The 23,543-nt window shown below is 40.1% G+C and overlaps 1 protein-coding gene across 3 annotated transcripts in view; it reads left to right on the top strand.

Moving 5' to 3' along the window:
- adamts17 (ADAM metallopeptidase with thrombospondin type 1 motif, 17) overlaps positions 1 to 23,543 on the top strand; it is a 127,745-nt gene that overhangs the window by 36,581 nt on the left and 67,621 nt on the right. For all 3 annotated transcript variants that reach the window (XR_013789587.1, XM_079496476.1, XM_079496475.1), the window contains exon 7: positions 15,540 to 15,583. Coding sequence is in view for 2 of the 3 variants with exons in the window: in XM_079496476.1 (XP_079352602.1) it covers positions 15,540 to 15,583 (44 nt within the window). In the remaining variant the exon portion in view is untranslated. The remainder of the gene's footprint in view (positions 1 to 15,539; positions 15,584 to 23,543) is intronic.

Raw genomic sequence — 23,543 nt, 5'->3', positions numbered from 1 at the left:
AATAACTTTAGAAATATAATATATATAATATAATATTATATATTTATTCCATGGTTAGGCAACAGTGTTAAAACGGTGTTCACCCATAACTCTGAGACATCCTGTGACATAACAGCTGTAACTAGTACTAAAAGTAAAACATTTCGTAAAATACATATAGGGCATGCATGTTTAAAAGTATAATTGACATGATTATGGGCATGTCTTTTAGACCACTAGATTTAGTTAAACAGAACTGTCAAACATTCATGTTTTGACACACTGCAAATAATTACAGTAACTGATGGTCTGCTAACATTTACACATTTTAACCAAATACATGCGTACATGCGTACATACATTTACACATTTTAACCAAATACATGCGTACATGCATACGTACATACATACGTGCATACGTACATACATACATGCATACACGTGTATGCTATTATTATTATGCTTTTTGCATGATTTTATATGACTGGACATGACTATATTCTATACCAAGCACCAACATGATGTTTGTTACATTTATTCAGTACATAAGTCTAACCATTAATCACTGATACCATTTTTTCTTGTGTTTTAAAGTTACTAAAGTATGTAGAAGTATGAAGAAAATGTGTTAGACACACTTTTAAAAATGATTCAAAAGTAGCAGATCTACATTCTCCAAAGCATCACGATTCATAGCCATTGTTTTATAGAATGCAATGGCAAATTATATTGAATACACACCATACAATTGCATCACCTAGACCATTCTGCATTATGCTGTATTCTAATGCAATAAGCTGAGCAGAGACCGTTTTTGTTTTCTCTAGTTCTCTATTTTCTCAGCGACTTGCAAAAGTCACTGAGTCAAGTTTTTTAAAACTGTAGTGTTTATGATAAGTTTATGATATAAATATGCTCACGTAAACAAGTTGAATCATACAACTAGAATCATTATACAAGCTTTATAATATCAGGTGTGTTTTTAACACATTTTGTAAGCCTATGCATACATGCAAATCTACAGTATCATACATATTTTATTCTTACATGTCCCCCGTAGTCCATACTCATACTCCATACACCATACAAACTTAGCTGTAACATTATTCCATTTCTTAATATCTGACAATGTTCATTTCAAATTAAATTAATTTGAAAAATCTATATCCATTATGACAAACCATTAGTATATATATATATTTAGGCTATTGTATGATCTGTCAGTGGTCAGGGGTGGATTAACCCAAGCATTATATGTGAACGGTGTGCAACAGGGCCTACAGTAATTAGGCAACTACTGCTAGAAAAGCCATATGCTAGAAATGTTCTCACAATGATTGGTATAGCCTAATTGTATTTGTAGTAGTGTTATGATTAGGCCTAATGATCCAATCCTTGTAGGTAGATCGGTAGCGAGACAAGTTTTATGCCTCCTGGTAAAAGTTATACTCCCATTGTAAAGAAACTGTGATACGCACACATGCTATGGTAGAATATCAGCATGTGAATGCTCTTGCATAAGATGGTTAATTACTAAACTAGTGTTTTTTTCTAGGACATTACAGTAGACCTAACTAATTTCACTTGTAGAAATTCATGAAGAATAAGCCTATAGCCTTTTACTAAAGAACAGGCAATATTTTTGAAATAAGGACTCAATATGCCCCATGGCAAGGCATATGACTCAACAAGTTACATTTAGACAGTTTATGCTCAAGAGACAATCTTATTATGATATTGTGTTATACAGTAGGCATGGTGAATATTACCGTTTTGTCTGTATCGTTGAACATAGGTAGTATACCAGCAAGTATAACATAGCATCAGCATGACTACCAGTTATTCAATGCAACCTATTTTCATCTAACTATGCAAACACTAATCACTCACACAAATCACAAATCAAAACTCACAACACCAACAAAACCATTAAAAACATCTACATTTTACACCCTACATTACGAGAATGCAAAACATGAAACAAAAACATGCAAATACAGAACAGAATGTTCTGTTACAACCAATGTATCAAAAGAAATTGATACAGATCCTATACAGATCCAAGAAAAAACAAAACTATACCTGCAATCAACACAATGGACCAATACCAGATCACCGAAACATAAGTTCATCACAAATGTATAGTGACACCTACAGTATCATCAATAAGGCACTAGCATCAATACCATACAATACATCACAACACCGCAAAACACACGTAACATGAAACATGCAAAAATGCATACAAATAAAAAGTGCCATCTGACTGACTGATCAATAGTTCAAGTCAAAAAGCCAATGCCTCCAATACACATCCATTAGCAAAAGGCATCGTTATCAAACATAATGTTTTGAATAGTATGATATAGGCTGCAAAGGCAGCAATATGTATGCATATATATATATGTATTATAGCATAGAGGTCCATACTACAATCATATAATACACAAAAACAACTATTGCATATTATTCAGAACCAATACACACCACTACCCAACAGCATAAACACTGTACAACACCAATCAATATTAGCTGTACATCTACACATCATTACGACTAATGAAGTGCTCAACAGTCTAGTTCAACAGCCACTTAATAACAAAGTATGTAAATATCTGAATACTTTGCCTTGGCAACGTAACTGTATATGATTTCTCATATAAAACTCATTTGAAACGAATTGACCGGACTATTTAATTTTAGGTGAACACATTATGGTGAACACATTGTGGTGCTGAAGTTAAGTAGATATTGTTGGTTATAGGTAATGATGAAGCCTTATGTCCAATAGGGGACGAAGAGGAGTAAGTAAGTAATAGGTAACGATGACTATAGGGTAGATTGATTGCATGATATTTGATTGATTGACATTTGATAGTTCATAGACTATAGTCTAGACTACAGGGTATAAGCTATGCTGCTATAGGCATACAAGGATGTATTTGCAGTATATTACAGTATATTTTCAATCCAAAAACTGTAGATAGGGTCTGCACACAAAACACACTGTTTTTGTGTTGACAATAACTATTGACAACAACAACCCAACATACTAGTATATATGCAATAGTATCAAGCATATATATATATATATATATATATATTTTTTTTTTTAAATAAAATACTCTGTACTGTGTATGTGTAGAATAATAAGATATGCTTGAACGGTTCAACTACGTGCTAATATATATATATTTTTTTTTATAACCTCCTAGAAAAAACTGTATGGGGGCATATAAAACACATTAACATCAGTATGTCTGATGGTGCAGTGTGTAAATGTAACAAAGACCATTATAACAGGTTATGTACACTATGCTTATATATGGTAATATGGTTTTCCAAGAATTCAGAAACTACAGTTTAGAAAAACATGTACACCTAAACCTTCACAAAAACGATATATAACTACTATGAGTGTATGATATTGTTGTTTGACAAGCAAGTATGTACATGATCATTTAGTTTACGCAGATATGCTAAGCATAACGACTGAATGTTACAATTATCCACCAATGGTGGTTGTTAGTTACAGAATATATCAATTCTTAGTTTCATGAGTTTTCAGAATGGTATTTAGTCAAATTCCATGTAACGGTAAAAAGTTATGATCGTTGTCATGACAAAAACTGTGTATAATGATAAATTACTTATCTGATATACTGTACTGTACAAGTAGTACTGTATGTAGTACTATACCATAATATTGAAAAACATAGATATTTCAAATCCGTACACTACCGTACAATCCCTAACCCAGGCATATATTATCTACATCTAGACATCTACTCTATGTCTGCGCTATTCTATGACCCCATAAATGATTCTAAATGTTAGGCCTTCTTAAAGTAGTTTCATGTCCAGTGTATGCTACATGCTTAAATTATAAATTGTACACAATATTGTTCAAAATCATATATGTCTAATAATGAACAAATACTGATACATGTACATATAGAAACCTGCACTATTTTGCGATACATTTGTTTGAAAATGCTGTTGCATCTTGAATTGTGACATTGTAAATGTACATGTAAACAATGAATTGAATAATCAATGAGAGGGTGTGGTGTTTGGAGTCAGGTCCCTATTAAAAGGGTGGTCGCAGAGCTGTAGGCCTACAGAGAAAAGACAGCTAGCCTTATTTGCACCAGATAAATTAGGAGATACTTCCTCATCAATTATTTCCTCTCAATTTTGTCATGGAGCCTATGGGTAAAGCACGTACCCCTAATGAATCAGTGGAACACCAACCGTTATTGCAGACTGAAACAACCGATGCAGATACAATTACAGTACCTAGGTACAGATCATACAACCCTCTCAAAGTATGGGGGTATAATCCGCCAGAGGACAGCTTTGCCTATACCCCTGATTTCGAAATATATGAAGAGAGAGCGGAGGACGATGTTATGACAGCGGACCCATGCTACATGAACATACCTGTATACAGGCCAAGAGATGATGAGGAGGACATGGTGGACTCTGATCTGGTGGACTTAATAATCGATACGGATGACGAGTACTATGACCAGAGAGATCCGTTAGATTTGACTACAAGCAAGAAAACTCCTGGACTTTCCGAAAATTCACTACCCATCACAATCCCATCCTCCCCAGCACCGAACTATGAAACACAGAACTATTCCAAACCACCGCCATCCCCTGCAGACTCTGGTGATGAGGATGCAACATCCATTCTAGTTGCATCCAAGGCCTGTATCTCGGAGTCTGCTTTACCTACAGTCAAAACGAATTGGCTGAAACACAAAACTAGCTGGATGAAACCCAAAACTAACTGGATGAACAGAATGGAGGACATTCTTCAGGTCCCCACATACGGAATGGGTCGCATGAATGTTAAAGATATAAAGATTGCATTAAAGTTATGGGATATCGAAAATGAGCAGAAAAATAGAGATTCACATGAAGGGACATAGGGAATAATAGATATTAATGTAATAGACTTAGTGTAAAAACTACTAAAAGTCATTGATTTGTAAAATAATGAGGTAATATTGAACTGTGTACTACATGATTTAATATGGATATCTGTGTCTATTAAATGTTTCTTGCTAAATAAAAAATATCAAATACATATTCTTCCTCTTTTTTTATTACGTGTTGTTACCCATGTTAAATTCTAGTTAGATTCTGACAATGTAATGCATGTACTAACTTGGTAAGGCTATGTCACTGTGGGAGTGGACCTAAAAACGCAGAATGCAAAATTTGTGCTATGACTAATATGACTATTGTGCATGAACAATTATCTACAATTGTCTATTAAAGTAACATTAGTACATCTACTCTATGTATGCACACCATGTATGTAGTAAAAATGATAACAAAATATACATTTTTATGATTACATATTTATTTTGATTACATATTCAAGAATGAACACAGCATTCATTATTATTATTCATATGTATCATTGTCATGATGATCATGGATTAGCAGCCACCGAAGTATCAGCTACTCTTCCTGGGGTCCACAACAAACAAGTGAAACAATACATACAGTGTAACACAACAATAAAACAATAACATCACAATAAAAACAATTTTGCAAAAAAGAAAAAAAACATTCAAGACATTGAATTCATCAATATATTCATCCAATATATACAACTATGCAATCGGATCATTCATCGGACCATTAGTTATGTCTTTGATTTTTTGTGATATATCGGGTACATCCTTCAGGTCATGCAGAAAAGATTTGCATAGTCGATGGATTCTTGACACTGACAGTGGTACTACATTCCCTTTAGTATTCAATACCTTCATAATCCCCGGTATAAAGTCAACAGTCCATAGTTTTTCAATTAAATCTTTAAAATGATTGTAGAAGTAATATCTAGGGGTAGGTCGTAAACATGAATGTATGGCCTGACTAGTATGATCTATTTGACAGCCATGGCAATCCTCTTTCATATGCTCAGTTATAGCCTTTTCGAGTAGTTGAGCAACTCGTATTTTCATAATATTTAGAAAGACTGTGCTGATCACCCCATCAGTCTCATCCATAGTCAGGGGAAAATTCACTGGGGATGGCGTCGAAAGCACTGGTGAGGTGGTCGTGGTTGGTGTGTCATGGGGAACGGGTGAATTTGTGGATAATAGGCCTACCCTCTCAAAAAATTCAGCGTCCCCCGTATCATAACCCCAAAATGCCCTCTCATCATATTCAGCGTCTTCGTCCGTAGCCCCAGTACTGGTGGGATTCCACCATGATGGTGCCTCATACACAACCCGCCGAGGGTCCATCCACCAAGCTTTGTCTCCTCCACTTGAGCTGGATTCGCACACTGAAAAAGTAGAGTCCTCCATGGTGAATGGTGATATCACAATTATACACAGAGTATAAGGTAGAGGTTGCGGAGTGAGTCTTTTTACCTATAGTGTAGGAGGGGTGGGCGTAGTAGCTGCATCATTTTGGTGTTGGTGCGTCAGTTTCCAGGCTGTCATCAGGCATTGAGAATAATGTAGCTCCCGCAGGTTTTGCGAGATCGATACCAGTATGCCTATTAGGTATATAATCACCGAATGAAATCCCTGTACGGACTCTAGGTCCAGGACATGTGCTGCAATCCACACGCCTCTGTTTTACACGAGGACAATCCCCCGAATACCCTGAATCTACACGATTGAAGCCTCTAATCCGTTCTTCCATCAAAGCTATCTTTCGGCTCTCTTTAGTTGCTTTGAAAAAAACAGTACCTTCCCTTAACACATGCCTTAGAATACCTAAATCGTCCAAACCAACGGATAGTTGGATTGGAAAGTATTTTTCTTTCTCCATTATAGATTTAGGAAAATCAAAAATAGTATGGCCTTGAGATTTGTATCTCACTAACAGCCATTGTTTTGACCTAGAACAGTCAACGATGAAGCCCTCATCATCACTACGAGCTGGTATTGTATCATCCACGCGCACCCTTCGAGATGGTTTGACATAGGCAGGGTTTAGCTTCTGCTCCAACTGCAGATAATTGCAGAAGTCCAAAATACCATTTACCAAACTCTCAAATTCAGATTCATAGACTCGTATGTAAGGCAATCTGTCTTCAAAGATACTGTCCCCTGAGTCCAATGTATAGAGTTCAATATATGGATAATTCTTGAACTGAAAAAAAGACAACCGTATTTTCCGCCTGTCCGATAACGCCCAAACTTTTCTATCCTCATCCTCATAGCTCAGACCGGTAGAGCACATATTTTCTTTCTTTCTTTCTTTTTCTTTCTTTCTTTGGGACAGCTCGTGTCTAGGCTTACTCACTCATGCTGGGGCCCTGTCCCCGCAGTATTTAACACCATGTCTCAGAGAGGCGGAGCCTTCTAAGAATAACTCCTTTTGTTATTCATGGTTATTACCTTTGAGGTCATACTGTGTGATAGTATAATAATGAACAAATCTTGTTTCACGAGAAACATGTCATGGCCTATAATATTTACATGTAATAGTTAGTAATAGTCATGTTTTAATAGTTTAATAGTTCAATACTATTAGTATGCAATCATTGAGTACACATGTGTAGTGTAAAACCAATACACTAATTCACTGATACAGAGATTAATGTACTAATGTTACTTTAATAGACAATTGTAGATAATTGTTCATGCACAATAGTCATATTAGTCATAGCACAAATTTTGCATTCTGCGTTTTTAGGTCCACTCCCACAGTGACATAGCCTTACCAAGTTAGTACATGCATTACATTGTCAGAATCTAACTAGAATTTAACATGGGTAACAACACGTAATAAAAAAAGAGGAAGAATATGTATTTGATATTTTTTATTTAGCAAGAAACATTTAATAGACACAGATATCCATATTAAATCATGTAGTACACAGTTCAATATTACCTCATTATTTTACAAATCAATGACTTTTAGTAGTTTTTACACTAAGTCTATTACATTAATATCTATTATTCCCTATGTCCCTTCATGTGAATCTCTATTTTTCTGCTCATTTTCGATATCCCATAACTTTAATGCAATCTTTATATCTTTAACATTCATGCGACCCATTCCGTATGTGGGGACCTGAAGAATGTCCTCCATTCTGTTCATCCAGTTAGTTTTGGGTTTCATCCAGCTAGTTTTGTGTTTCAGCCAATTCGTTTTGACTGTAGGTAAAGCAGACTCCGAGATACAGGCCTTGGATGCAACTAGAATGGATGTTGCATCCTCATCACCAGAGTCTGCAGGGGATGGCGGTGGTTTGGAATAGTTCTGTGTTTCATAGTTCGGTGCTGGGGAGGATGGGATTGTGATGGGTAGTGAATTTTCGGAAAGTCCAGGAGTTTTCTTGCTTGTAGTCAAATCTAACGGATCTCTCTGGTCATAGTACTCGTCATCCGTATCGATTATTAAGTCCACCAGATCAGAGTCCACCATGTCCTCCTCATCATCTCTTGGCCTGTATACAGGTATGTTCATGTAGCATGGGTCCGCTGTCATAACATCGTCCTCCGCTCTCTCTTCATATATTTCGAAATCAGGGGTATAGGCAAAGCTGTCCTCTGGCGGATTATACCCCCATACTTTGAGAGGGTTGTATGATCTGTACCTAGGTACTGTAATTGTATCTGCATCGGTTGTTTCAGTCTGCAATAACGGTTGGTGTTCCACTGATTCATTAGGGGTACGTGCTTTACCCATAGGCTCCATGACAAAATTGAGAGGAAATAATTGATGAGGAAGTATCTCCTAATTTATCTGGTGCAAATAAGGCTAGCTGTCTTTTCTCTGTAGGCCTACAGCTCTGCGACCACCCTTTTAATAGGGACCTGACTCCAAACACCACACCCTCTCATTGATTATTCAATTCATTGTTTACATGTACATTTACAATGTCACAATTCAAGATGCAACAGCATTTTCAAACAAATGTATCGCAAAATAGTGCAGGTTTCTATATGTACATGTATCAGTATTTGTTCATTATTAGACATATATGATTTTGAACAATATTGTGTACAATTTATAATTTAAGCATGTAGCATACACTGGACATGAAACTACTTTAAGAAGGCCTAACATTTAGAATCATTTATGGGGTCATAGAATAGCGCAGACATAGAGTAGATGTCTAGATGTAGATAATATATGCCTGGGTTAGGGATTGTACGGTAGTGTACGGATTTGAAATATCTATGTTTTTCAATATTATGGTATAGTACTACATACAGTACTACTTGTACAGTACAGTATATCAGATAAGTAATTTATCATTATACACAGTTTTTGTCATGACAACGATCATAACTTTTTACCGTTACATGGAATTTGACTAAATACCATTCTGAAAACTCATGAAACTAAGAATTGATATATTCTGTAACTAACAACCACCATTGGTGGATAATTGTAACATTCAGTCGTTATGCTTAGCATATCTGCGTAAACTAAATGATCATGTACATACTTGCTTGTCAAACAACAATATCATACACTCATAGTAGTTATATATCGTTTTTGTGAAGGTTTAGGTGTACATGTTTTTCTAAACTGTAGTTTCTGAATTCTTGGAAAACCATATTACCATATATAAGCATAGTGTACATAACCTGTTATAATGGTCTTTGTTACATTTACACACTGCACCATCAGACATACTGATGTTAATGTGTTTTATATGCCCCCATACAGTTTTTTCTAGGATGTTATAAAAAAAAATATATATATATTAGCACGTAGTTGAACCGTTCAAGCATATCTTATTATTCTACACATACACAGTACAGAGTATTTTATTTAAAAAAAAATATATATATATATATATGCTTGATACTATTGCATATATACTAGTATGTTGGGTTGTTGTTGTCAATAGTTATTGTCAACACAAAAACAGTGTGTTTTGTGTGCAGACCCTATCTACAGTTTTTGGATTGAAAATATACTGTAATATACTGCAAATACATCCTTGTATGCCTATAGCAGCATAGCTTATACCCCTGTAGTCTAGACTATAGTCTATGAACTATCAAATGTCAATCAATCAAATATCATGCAATCAATCTACCCTATAGTCATCGTTACCTATTACTTACTTACTCCTCTTCGTCCCCTATTGGACATAAGGCTTCATCATTACCTATAACCAACAATATCTACTTAACTTCAGCACCACAATGTGTTCACCATAATGTGTTCACCTAAAATTAAATAGTCCGGTCAATTCGTTTCAAATGAGTTTTATATGAGAAATCATATACAGTTACGTTGCCAAGGCAAAGTATTCAGATATTTACATACTTTGTTATTAAGTGGCTGTTGAACTAGACTGTTGAGCACTTCATTAGTCGTAATGATGTGTAGATGTACAGCTAATATTGATTGGTGTTGTACAGTGTTTATGCTGTTGGGTAGTGGTGTGTATTGGTTCTGAATAATATGCAATAGTTGTTTTTGTGTATTATATGATTGTAGTATGGACCTCTATGCTATAATACATATATATATGCATACATATTGCTGCCTTTGCAGCCTATATCATACTATTCAAAACATTATGTTTGATAACGATGCCTTTTGCTAATGGATGTGTATTGGAGGCATTGGCTTTTTGACTTGAACTATTGATCAGTCAGTCAGATGGCACTTTTTATTTGTATGCATTTTTGCATGTTTCATGTTACGTGTGTTTTGCGGTGTTGTGATGTATTGTATGGTATTGATGCTAGTGCCTTATTGATGATACTGTAGGTGTCACTATACATTTGTGATGAACTTATGTTTCGGTGATCTGGTATTGGTCCATTGTGTTGATTGCAGGTATAGTTTTGTTTTTTCTTGGATCTGTATAGGATCTGTATCAATTTCTTTTGATACATTGGTTGTAACAGAACATTCTGTTCTGTATTTGCATGTTTTTGTTTCATGTTTTGCATTCTCGTAATGTAGGGTGTAAAATGTAGATGTTTTTAATGGTTTTGTTGGTGTTGTGAGTTTTGATTTGTGATTTGTGTGAGTGATTAGTGTTTGCATAGTTAGATGAAAATAGGTTGCATTGAATAACTGGTAGTCATGCTGATGCTATGTTATACTTGCTGGTATACTACCTATGTTCAACGATACAGACAAAACGGTAATATTCACCATGCCTACTGTATAACACAATATCATAATAAGATTGTCTCTTGAGCATAAACTGTCTAAATGTAACTTGTTGAGTCATATGCCTTGCCATGGGGCATATTGAGTCCTTATTTCAAAAATATTGCCTGTTCTTTAGTAAAAGGCTATAGGCTTATTCTTCATGAATTTCTACAAGTGAAATTAGTTAGGTCTACTGTAATGTCCTAGAAAAAAACACTAGTTTAGTAATTAACCATCTTATGCAAGAGCATTCACATGCTGATATTCTACCATAGCATGTGTGCGTATCACAGTTTCTTTACAATGGGAGTATAACTTTTACCAGGAGGCATAAAACTTGTCTCGCTACCGATCTACCTACAAGGATTGGATCATTAGGCCTAATCATAACACTACTACAAATACAATTAGGCTATACCAATCATTGTGAGAACATTTCTAGCATATGGCTTTTCTAGCAGTAGTTGCCTAATTACTGTAGGCCCTGTTGCACACCGTTCACATATAATGCTTGGGTTAATCCACCCCTGACCACTGACAGATCATACAATAGCCTAAATATATATATATACTAATGGTTTGTCATAATGGATATAGATTTTTCAAATTAATTTAATTTGAAATGAACATTGTCAGATATTAAGAAATGGAATAATGTTACAGCTAAGTTTGTATGGTGTATGGAGTATGAGTATGGACTACGGGGGACATGTAAGAATAAAATATGTATGATACTGTAGATTTGCATGTATGCATAGGCTTACAAAATGTGTTAAAAACACACCTGATATTATAAAGCTTGTATAATGATTCTAGTTGTATGATTCAACTTGTTTACGTGAGCATATTTATATCATAAACTTATCATAAACACTACAGTTTTAAAAAACTTGACTCAGTGACTTTTGCAAGTCGCTGAGAAAATAGAGAACTAGAGAAAACAAAAACGGTCTCTGCTCAGCTTATTGCATTAGAATACAGCATAATGCAGAATGGTCTAGGTGATGCAATTGTATGGTGTGTATTCAATATAATTTGCCATTGCATTCTATAAAACAATGGCTATGAATCGTGATGCTTTGGAGAATGTAGATCTGCTACTTTTGAATCATTTTTAAAAGTGTGTCTAACACATTTTCTTCATACTTCTACATACTTTAGTAACTTTAAAACACAAGAAAAAATGGTATCAGTGATTAATGGTTAGACTTATGTACTGAATAAATGTAACAAACATCATGTTGGTGCTTGGTATAGAATATAGTCATGTCCAGTCATATAAAATCATGCAAAAAGCATAATAATAATAGCATACACGTGTATGCATGTATGTATGTACGTATGCACGTATGTATGTACGTATGCATGTACGCATGTATTTGGTTAAAATGTGTAAATGTATGTACGCATGTACGCATGTATTTGGTTAAAATGTGTAAATGTTAGCAGACCATCAGTTACTGTAATTATTTGCAGTGTGTCAAAACATGAATGTTTGACAGTTCTGTTTAACTAAATCTAGTGGTCTAAAAGACATGCCCATAATCATGTCAATTATACTTTTAAACATGCATGCCCTATATGTATTTTACGAAATGTTTTACTTTTAGTACTAGTTACAGCTGTTATGTCACAGGATGTCTCAGAGTTATGGGTGAACACCGTTTTAACACTGTTGCCTAACCATGGAATAAATATATAATATTATATTATATATATTATATTTCTAAAGTTATTGGATAAACATCCTGCACCCATGCACGCACAAACACATGCTCACAGAGAGAGAGAGAGAGAGATCTAATTAAGTAATTAGTCCATTAGTTCTAAGCAGTCACCAATCCATAACAAAAGGCTTTTGTTCATGAATTACAATGAAAGCCCCCTTTTTCTATAGATTGGCCTTTACATCTCTCACACACACACACACACACACACACACACACACACACACACACACACACACACACACACACACACACACACACACACACACACACACACACACACACACACAGGTTTTATGAGTGAGACACAGGCAGACAGACTGAGCCCCTAAAGTGGGGAACAGTCCTTACAATGCACGCACACTCAGCCAGACAGACCTATCCATTACAATTAAATGGCTTTGCGTCGTCACAAGTCCATATGAGTGGCTTTTTTGTCAATAGAGACAAAAAGGCACGAGACGGTTCTAGCATCCCACTCTCTGCAGGAGAGGGTCACACATTAACAGAAAGTGAACACAAAAACCTGTACTTGGCTATTATTGCTAATAACACAAAAGAAAGGCCCTTTTTCTATAGATTGACCTTTACAGCTCTCACCCACAGACAGACAGACTGAATCCCATGGGGAACAGTCCATGCAAATAATGCACGCACGCACGCACGCACACTCACTCACTCAGCCAGACAGACATTACAATTCAATGGCTTTGAGTCGTCACAAGTCCATATGAGTGGCTGTTTTGTCAATAGAGACAAAAAAAAGGCATGACATGGTTACACTTTAACAGAAAGTGTACACAATAATAACACAAAAGAAAAGACCCTCTTTCCATAGGATCACTCACTCACTCACTCACTCAGCCAGACAGACAGACATTACCATTCAATGACATCCTAATGACGGCCTTTTGTCAATAGAGACAAAAAGGCATGAGACGGTTCTAGCATCCCACTCTCTGCAGGAGAGGGTCACACATTAACAGAAAGTGTACACCATAAACACATGCACAAACAGTGTACAATAAGCACACACAAACTATACAAAAGAAAGCCCCTGTTCTCTAAAGATTTCTAAAGAGTCTTGTTTATACATGAGTCTGAATAGATTTATTTTGTACATACTATAGACAACAGCACACAAAGCATGTATAGAAATCTATAGAAATTATGTCCATTATGTCTAATAATTACACACAATAGAACAAAAGATATAGAGAACAAAAGAATATGATACTTCTCCCTATTCAACTACTTATATATATATTTATGATGTATTTTCCCTATTATTAAGGTTATTGCAGCGGCCAGTTTGTATTGATGGTGGGGAGGGGGGGGCGAGGCGGCAGGTCCCCAGCCAAACACGCTGAGAACCCCTGAACTATAGAGCAGTGGTTTTCAACCCTCTTCACATCAAGGTCCATTATCAATTAATTTGTGACTACATTTGACTGATTTGATTTTTTTGAATTTTCGTTTTTTCATGTCATATGAACGCAGGGAATCATAGCTTAAAATTGACATATTGGTTGTTCAGTTTGACCCACCAGTTTTGGAGATATGGCTTATAGAGTAATGTCTTGCAGAAAACAGCGAGTTGAGAAAACAGGCTTGAAAGGTTCACTTCTGTGGTCTCTAACATTACACCTAGCTACATGTTTAAGCATTTATTTCATATTTACATGTCGATTTCAGCTCTGACACTTATTTCAGACATGCTCTAGTATGTGAAGAGAAAAAAATCTCCTCTGGTGAAAAGCTGTAATTTGCGCGATGGCAGTCTCTCAGTCAAATCTGGTCACAATGTGCCATTTGAACCACGGACCACCATTTGATGACATTCAGCCTCTCAGACCGATTAGAGCCACGGACCCCAATTTGATGACATTTAGCCTCTCAGACCCATTTGAGCCACGGACCACCATTTGATGACATTTATCCTCTCAGACCCATTTGAGCCACGGACCACCATTTGATGACATTTAGCCTCTCAGACCCATTTGAGCCACGGACCACCATTTGATGACATTTATCCTCTCAGACCCATTTGAGCCACGGACCACCATTTGATGACATTTATCCTCTCAGACCCATTTGAGCCACGGACCACCATTTGATGACATTTATCCTCTCAGACCCATTTGAGCCACGGACCACCATTTGATGACATTTATCCTCTCAGACCCATTTGAGCCACGGACCACCATTTGATGACATTTAGCCTCTGTTGTCGTTGGATACGATTTTGTCCACAATTCCATGCTGTATTGATGTTGGTACCGTTAGGAGAGATAACAGGCAAACGTTGATCAAAATAACAATTCTTCTACATTCTCTAATTGTGTAGACTTCTGGTAAATTATAAGTAATGCAGATGTTTAACCCATTCTCAACGGGAACCCCTTTTGGTGTTTTAACTAAGCATTATTATTGAAAAATAGCCGATCTACAAGCTCATAGCGCGTCACTCGGTGGCGCGCTATGAGCTTGTAGATCGGCTATTTAGCTTTTTATAGCTTTTTATAGCTTTTAGGTCTACTATTTTTGAAAAATATTGAAAATGTGGCACAAATCTTTGAATATATATTCTTTCAGAAGACTTTTTTTTCAGGTCTAAATGGGTTAAAACAGGGGGTTACAAAATTGTGGGATAAAATGAAAAACAAACACAGAAAGCATCAGATGACTTGACGTGTTTCTCTGTTCCTTCTTCAGGACAGACTTCTGCGTTCACAAGGACGAGCCCTGTGATACCGTGGGTGAGTACACTGTGCGTGTGTGTGTGTGTGTGTGTGTGTGTGTGTGTGTGAGTGTGTGAGTGAGTGAGTGAGTGAGTGTGTGTGAGTGAGTGTGTGTGAGTGAGTGAGTGTGTGAGTGAGAGAGGGAGAGAGAGAGAGAGAGAACAGGCGGTCTAGGCCCTCTGGTGACCTGTAGACATCTGGCTCCTGAAACTGAGAGACAGACAGGTGGCACTTGAACTCCTCTAGAGTTACACACACGCATGCACAATTGCACACACACGTGCGCATGCACGCACACACACATGCACACACAGAGTGTTGACCCTTCACCCTGTGGTCTGGGAGGGACAGAGCAGAGATAAGATGGACTGAAGTGTGTCTTCTTCAGAAACCCTGCCCCCTTTTTGGAACTAGCTCCTCGCCACTCGCCCTACACACTTCCACTTGGTTTGAGCATAGATATATAAATGAAGGAGACGGCACTGGATGGGAGGGGAATCCTGGTGCCGTCCTGGTGTGTCCATGTTAGAGTTCTCAATCTCTGCCCGAACCCGGCCCGGCCCGACATTTTCGGGTAGGGCCGGGCCCAAAATGCACGATAATTAGTCGGGCCGGGCCGAGCCTCGGGCTTTTTTTTTAAAATAATTTAATATAACAAAAATAACAATTCTGTTGTTTGTGTAATGTAGCCTATTTATTTAATATGAAGAGGGCTGAGCTGGTGAATGTTGGCGATCAACTTTTACAGTTTAGGCGATATACTATATGTGACTGAAGGAGGAGGAGGCGATGATCAGCAGCAGCGCAGCGCACCAAAGTGACAGAATAGAACGGTGGTTGTTGAAATTGCTACCGCTGGCTGGCCTCTGGTTTGCAAACCAAATGAGCTGCTTACTGCTCAGCATCAACTATATAACTTAAGTTAACTTGTCATATGCTTAAATGTTTTATAAGACCATCGATTAATCCGCAATAGCTCGTTTTGGAAACGTCAGGGTTTAACAAGACACTGCTGTCTCGTTGAACCCAGCTGGGTGAATAAGCTAAATTAGGCTACCTAATCAACGTCACCACGGTAAATGCATTATAACTATGAAAGCGCCTGCATACACGTAATATAGTACAGCTATTTGGTTTACAAATCGTATCGCAGCGCGCTGTACAGCTATTTAATTTCCCCATCGCAGCGCAGCGTGCCTCGTTGTGTTAGCCTGGCTAATAAGCCAGACTAATATCACACAACACTGTCGCGGTATATCAGTCTGGGCTGGCTCCACTTGGATTTCATTTCCCGGGGAACATTTTCTCTTTGACGCAATTGGTCAGAGCTACTGTCAGTCAAAGGTCTCAAGCATTGAACGTCACTGTACCAAAGCCCGCCCATATTGCATACCGTGTCCCGATTGGTCCGACCTGTTCTCGATTGTAGGAAAGAGGCGTGCTACTGAGCCTCGCCAGACCGAAATCCGCTGGTAGGCAACTTTTTTTTGCCAACGGCTGATTCGGTCTGGTTTATTAACCAGGCTATCGTTGTGTGCCCACTGCCCAAAATAAAAGATCTGCAAGCTGTCGACAGACTCGACACGCCATCGAGCGGCATGTTGATGGTTTGTATGTCTGTTCTTTTGGTTAGGCAACGCACATTACGCGTGGTATGTGGGTTTGAGAGGCAATGATTATGTAACCTAGTAGATTATAGCCAAGTTGACAATAATATTGTATAGCTCTGTTTGGGACTGTTGCACAACGGTGAATGATGAAAAAGTTGCACTTTGTTAACGGGACAGTAGCCTATTGGACATAATTAACTGCGTCACTTCAGAGGATCGCTGCTACTGCTGATTCAGAAGATGTTTACTCACCCCTGGAAATTGCTGGAAACCATTAGAATGTTGGAAATGGAACATTATCAGCCAATTAACGTGAGTTACATAAATCCTTTATTTCGGTGACTAGACTATTAGTGGTTCTCTGACACGGTCGTCTCAATAATCCACGGCGCCGCGGCCATATAGTGGCATTTTTCTTTTTCTCTTTTTTTTCACTCGGGCTTTTTCGGGTTTTCGGGCCTGACATTATGGTAATTGTTAGGGTCGGGCCGGGCCTCGGGCCGACCCAGTTAGGGTAGGGTAGGGCCGGGCCTTAATTTTCAGGCCCGATGAGAACTCTAGTCCATGTATCAGTTCATCTGATGGTGTGTCCATGTATCAGATCTCTGATTGGTTCATCTGATGGTGTGTCCATGTAATCATGTACCTAATTCCTCCGTCGATGCTTCATATCCATAATGGGTGTATAACCGCCAGGATCATTTTGTAAAGTTTTGGAACACCGTTCTTTTTTTCCGAGACCGAGTCAAATTAAGGCCAGAGACTGAGACGAGACCGAGAAAATAAACATGGGGACTCGAGTCCACATTGTTCGCGTACACTACACCAGGGGGAGGGTCGCCAAATTATTTTGGGGGGTCCCCAAAATATTTTTTTTAAATCGCGAGACATGGCCAAAGCATTTCCGGGGTAGCCTGGCTAATAAGCCAGACTCAAATCACACTGTCGTGTGGTATTTGAGTCTGAAGATGCTGTGTATGGATCTTGTTTCCCGGGGGGTGGGTTCAAACATTTTCTCTTTGACGCAATTGGTTAGAGGTACTGTCAGTCAAAGGTCTCAAGCATTGAATGTCACTGTACCAAAGCCCGCCCATATTGCATACCGTGTCCCTATTGGCCACACCAGTTCTCTGGTGTAGGAAATGGGCGTACTATTGAGCCTCTCCAGACCGTAATCCGCTGGCAGGCAATTTCTTTTTGCCAACGGCTGATTCGGTCTGGCTTATTAGCCAGGCTATTTCCGGGGGTCCCCAGCCAAAAAACGTGGAGAACCCCTGCCCTACACCACTAGTCGGTATAGACACAGAATTATGAGACACTGACTGGCGGCTCTCATGCTTTGAGTCTGTGGAATGGCATTCCCAGAATGCATCTGTGCTGCCCTCTGGTCCGTCAGTCTCGCCATGGGGTGTCTCGCCTGAGGAGTGTGAGACGGACCGTGACACCGCGAGCCGCTTGTTGTCTGGCATTACGCCCTTCAACACACTGCCCCACTGACCCTCCCTAACATTCCATGGCATCGAGCATGGCGAGAGCATGATGCAACCTCGCTGTACATTCCAAAAGTCCTTAACACTCGCATGACAAAAGTAAGGCCACCTACCACACAAGTTGAATTCAGGTCAAACATACTTTTTTTTCCCTGTGATGTTATTGGCTACTGTCTCCAGACGCTGTGATGTTATTGGCTACTAGAGATGCTCCGATCAATCGGCGTCCGATCATGATCGGTCGATAATGGATCGGCGTTCTCAAAATAAATCAAAACGTCCGATCGATACACCCGATCAAAACAGTCCGATAGAGGAGACAGTGGGGCAGTGCGGGAGAGAGAGAGGGAAGAAAAGAAAGGGAGAAAAAATGAAATGAAAATGACGTCGCCGGTTTGGAAGTGGTTTACTGTGTCAGCAAATCGACATGTCACGTCATGATGATGTACGATGATAAGAGCGCCTCATTCTTTTCATCATAAAGTGATCTATCGAAGCCTCATTCTTTTCATCATAAAGTGATCCATGGAAGCCTCATTCTTTTCATCATAAAGTGATCCATCGAAGCCTCATTCTTTTCATCATAAAGTGATCTATGGAAGCCTCATTCTCGGTGGTTGAAGAACAGTCCCTCTTCCTCTACAAACATCTCCACCAGTGCATTATGTAACGTCGGGAACGCTTCCATCAGCAATAAGTGATTTATGCCTGACTGTGGAAGTGGAGAAGAGAACTGGCCTCGCTCCCATGAAAGCCCCAAATCGTTTGTCTCTCTCTCTCTCTCTTTGCGCCGTCGTCTCCCCATGTGACCACATTGTGTTGCCGTTGTTGTTGTTTGTCCATGTAAAGAGGAGTGGTGGATATGATCAGTCCTGTGTTATTATGTCACTTCCTCTGGGAGCAATATATGTTTTGCTGTGTGTGTGTGCGCGCGTGTGTGTGCATGCACGGCTGCGCGCGCGCAAGGCTGTCATTTGAGCCTCTTCAAAACTGAAGCCTTTGAACGAACAGGCTGCTGCTGATTTCCAACAGGACGAGGAATTCCCTCCCTCTCTCTATCTATCTCTATCTATCTCTCTATCATTCTCATATATCTCGCTTCGCTTTCATCCACCTTGTGTTCTCCGCTCCACCGGGAGAGAGCTGGGGGGTCCCCGCTGCCTGTCTGTCTGGGGGGGTCCCTGCTGTCTGTCTGTCTGTCTGTCTGTCTGGGCGGGCATGTGCAAGGCAGGAGGAATACCAAATCCCCCCCCCCCCCCCCCCAAAAAAAAAGAAAAACTAAACTAAATCCAAACATTTGTTTGGGGGGAAAAAACGCTGACTCTGGGCTGGCCTGGGACAAAGAGAGAGAGGAAAGGTGCAGAGGGGGGAGGGGGGGAAGAGAGAGAGAGAGAGAGAGAGAGAGGAACAGGACTTTTTTATGAGCTCTGTGATTATAGCGTGGCTCAAAGTGGGTCACACACTTTGGGCCAGCTAGCACAAAGAGCAGGAGTGTTCTCATAGTGTGCGTGTGTGTGTGTGTGTGCATGTGTGTGCGCGTGTGTGCGTGCTGCCAGGCTGGGTGGGAAGATTAGCACGTCCACGGTATTAATGGTACAGTAGAGAGCATGGCCCGGATTGGAGCGGAGTGGAGCGGAGCTCTGCCCCGCGCGGTGCTCCAGTCCAGTCCAGTCCAGTCCTGTGCTGCACAATTAATCGAAAAAAAGATTGAGATCTAGATTCAGACACCTGTGAGATCTCATTTCTACATCCTGATCCAGAATGGTGCAGCACTAGTTGTCTGTCCGGTTCATGTGATCCAGAATGGTGCAGCACTAGTTGTCTGTCCAGTTCATGTGATCCAGAATGGTGCAGCACTAGTTGTCTGTCCAGTTCATGTGATCCAGAATGGAGCAGCACTAGTTGTCTGTCCAGTTCATGTGATCCAGAATGGTGCAGCACTAGTTGTCTGTCCGGTTCATGTGATCCAGAATGGTGCAGCACTAGTTGTCTGTCCAGTTCATGTGATCCAGAATGGAGCAGCACTAGTTGTCTGTCCAGTTCATGTGATCCAGAACGGTGCAGCACTAGTTGACTGTCCAGTTCATTTTAGTTACTCTTGTGAGAGAGACTTTAAGAGAGGTTTAAGTCTTTAACACTAGTACGTCGGAGTGGTCTTTCTGATGTTGTCTGTTTAAAGTCACAGTTTAAAGACTATACATATTTATATATAATGTAGTAATGTTCAGCAACTACAGACTAAAGACTATACATATTTATATATAATGAATGTAGTAATGTTCAGCAACTACAGACTAAAGACAATACATATTTTCATGGGGAAGAATACATTTGTGAGCGTATCGTGATCTTGGTTATTGTGGAGGAAAATCCAGACTCAAATGATGAGCAAGAATCGTGCAGCACTAGAGTCCACTCCACTCCAGTCCAGTCGGCGCTGCACGGCGCGCTGTGCTGATGTCACTGCTTCCATGACATCACAGCTCTGTTTGGCGCTGATAAAAACTTGATAATGTGTGTGGGAATGGAAGGAGGTCGAGCTGAAGGCGTGTGTGTGTGCGTGTGTGTGAAAACTGTGCGTGTGTGTGTGTGTGTGTGTGTGTGTGCATGTGTGTGCGTGCGTGCGTGCGTGCGTGCGTGCGTGCGTGCGTGCGTGCGTGCGTGCGTGCGTGCGTGCGTGTGTGTGCGTGCGTGTGTGTGTGCGTGTGTGTTCGTGTGTGCGTGTGTGGGGGAATGAAAGGAGGTCTGCCTGATAAAGACAAACAGACGTACAGTGGAAACAGCTGCTTTTCTGCTTCGCCCTCCTCCTCCTCCTCCTTGTTCTCCTCCTTCTCGTCCTCCTACTCCTCCTCCTCCAGAGTAGAGGGGAAAGAAAATGGAAAAAAGGAACGCCTATGAAGGGGCGTCATGTATGGGGGCACCAGGGGATGGCACATTTCACCCCCCTATATGAAGGGGCGTCATGTATGGGGGCACCAGGGGATGGCACATTTCACCCCCCTATATGAAGGGGCGTCATGTATGGGGGCACCAGGGGATGGCACATTTCAACCCCCTATATGAAGGGGCGTCATGTATGGGGGCACCAGGGGATGGCACATTTCACCCCCCTATATGAAGGGGCGTCATGTATGGGGGCACCAGGGGATGGCACATTTCACCCCCCTATATGAAGGGGCGTCATGTATGGGGGCACCAGGGGATGGCACATTTCACCCCCCTATATGAAGGGGCGTCATGTATGGGGGCACCAGGGGATGGCACATTTCACCCCCTATATGAAGGGGCGTCATGTATGGGGGCACCAGGGGATGGCACATTTCACCCCCCTATATGAAGGGGCGTCATGTATGGGGGCACCAGGGGATGGCACATTTCAACACCGTATATAGTGTTCACAACATTTAACCTCAAATGCATTTATCTCACCGTCACCAATCACTTTTCTGTGCTCTGATTACTCCCGTCATTATTTAACTTTGAAACTTCAGACTTTCCACATTTTCATCTGTCTTTTTTTTCAAGGTTTATACTTTAAGATATTTGACTTTGGGATTTAATCTTCAAATCCACCTCACCTTTGCAGCCTCATTACTCTGGAATACTTTGTCATTGAAACGTTGATTTACAGTCACAGTTCAATCGCAGGCCGTTTGGCCCAATTAGCCTGGCCTGGTTGAGTAGAGGGCGTGGCCTCGTTGAGTAGACGGCGTGGCCTCGTTGAGTAGAGGGCGTGGCCTAGAGTGGAGGGCGCACACGGAAATTCCTCCTTCGGAAATCTAACAAACAAATTGTCGTCTCTGCCAAAATATTCACTTTGGACGAATGTTGTTTGGGCATTTTGCAGCCACACTTGTCCTTTCTTTCACACAGTGTTGAACAAAAATGGGTTTCAAAATATATTAATGCTACAAAAAAATGTGTGAATGTTTCCCTATAAGATCCAGTACGTCTCGAGGACGACCTGAGAGAAAATATGTTTGCATTAGGATTTTTTACATGGCATTTAACACTAACCTGACTCCGCCAGATGGGGCAGCAGAGAGTACTCTCTGCTGCCCCATCTGGCGGAGCGCAACGCTCCACAGGCTGGGAGCGCCTGTTGGTCATTTCCGGTTGGGACACCATCCAAAGTGGTCCCCCTAGTGGATGAGAAAGAAAATCTTAAAACGTGAATAGCTCTCGATCTAAATCAATGCTTCCAATTCTAACCAAAGATTATGTTTTTGACGGCCCATCATGGTCCCGTTGCTTCGCGGTCCCGTTAGAAGCTGCCTTTGTTGTCGATCCCCTCAGGGGTGTTTTGGCTACATCTAGCTACTTCCAAGATGGCGCCGTGCCACCTTGAAATAGGCTCTGAAGCTGCAAATCGCTGGTCCTAAATACCCCCGGGCATTCGGGATGTTCTAGGGAAACTTCACCCTTTTTGCAAAAAAAAGATATGTTAATGATGTTTAGAAGATAGAGAAAACTTTCCTGGGGGTCTTTATGTGTGTAATATGTGGTTTTAGATTTTAGCAGTGAGCCCAGTATCTCTGATGTCATGGACACTGGGCTCACCTGGACTACATGTTGTCTCATGCAGTAAGACAGCCCTCCCCCTGTCCACGATGAGGAGCAGTGCACCAAAGCATTATGGGAATTGTAGTCCAGGAATTAAGTGAGCCCAGTGTCGATGACATCAGAGACACTGGGCTCACTGCTAAAATCTAAAATATCTTAAAACACATATTACACACACAACCGACCCCCAGGAAAGCGTTCTAAATCTTCCAAAACGTCACATGTGTTTTTTTGCAAAAAGGGTGAAGTGTCCCTTTAACCACTCGAACCCCATCAGCATCCCTATGCTGGGGTTTGTTGTGACGCGTTGTGAGC

This window comes from Electrona antarctica (genome assembly GCF_951216825.1).
Source record: "Electrona antarctica genome assembly, chromosome: 3".
Classification (NCBI taxonomy): domain Eukaryota; kingdom Metazoa; phylum Chordata; class Actinopteri; order Myctophiformes; family Myctophidae; genus Electrona; species Electrona antarctica.
The sequence above is the reverse complement of the archived record's forward strand: the minus strand, read 5'-3'. Positions and strand labels throughout refer to the sequence as shown.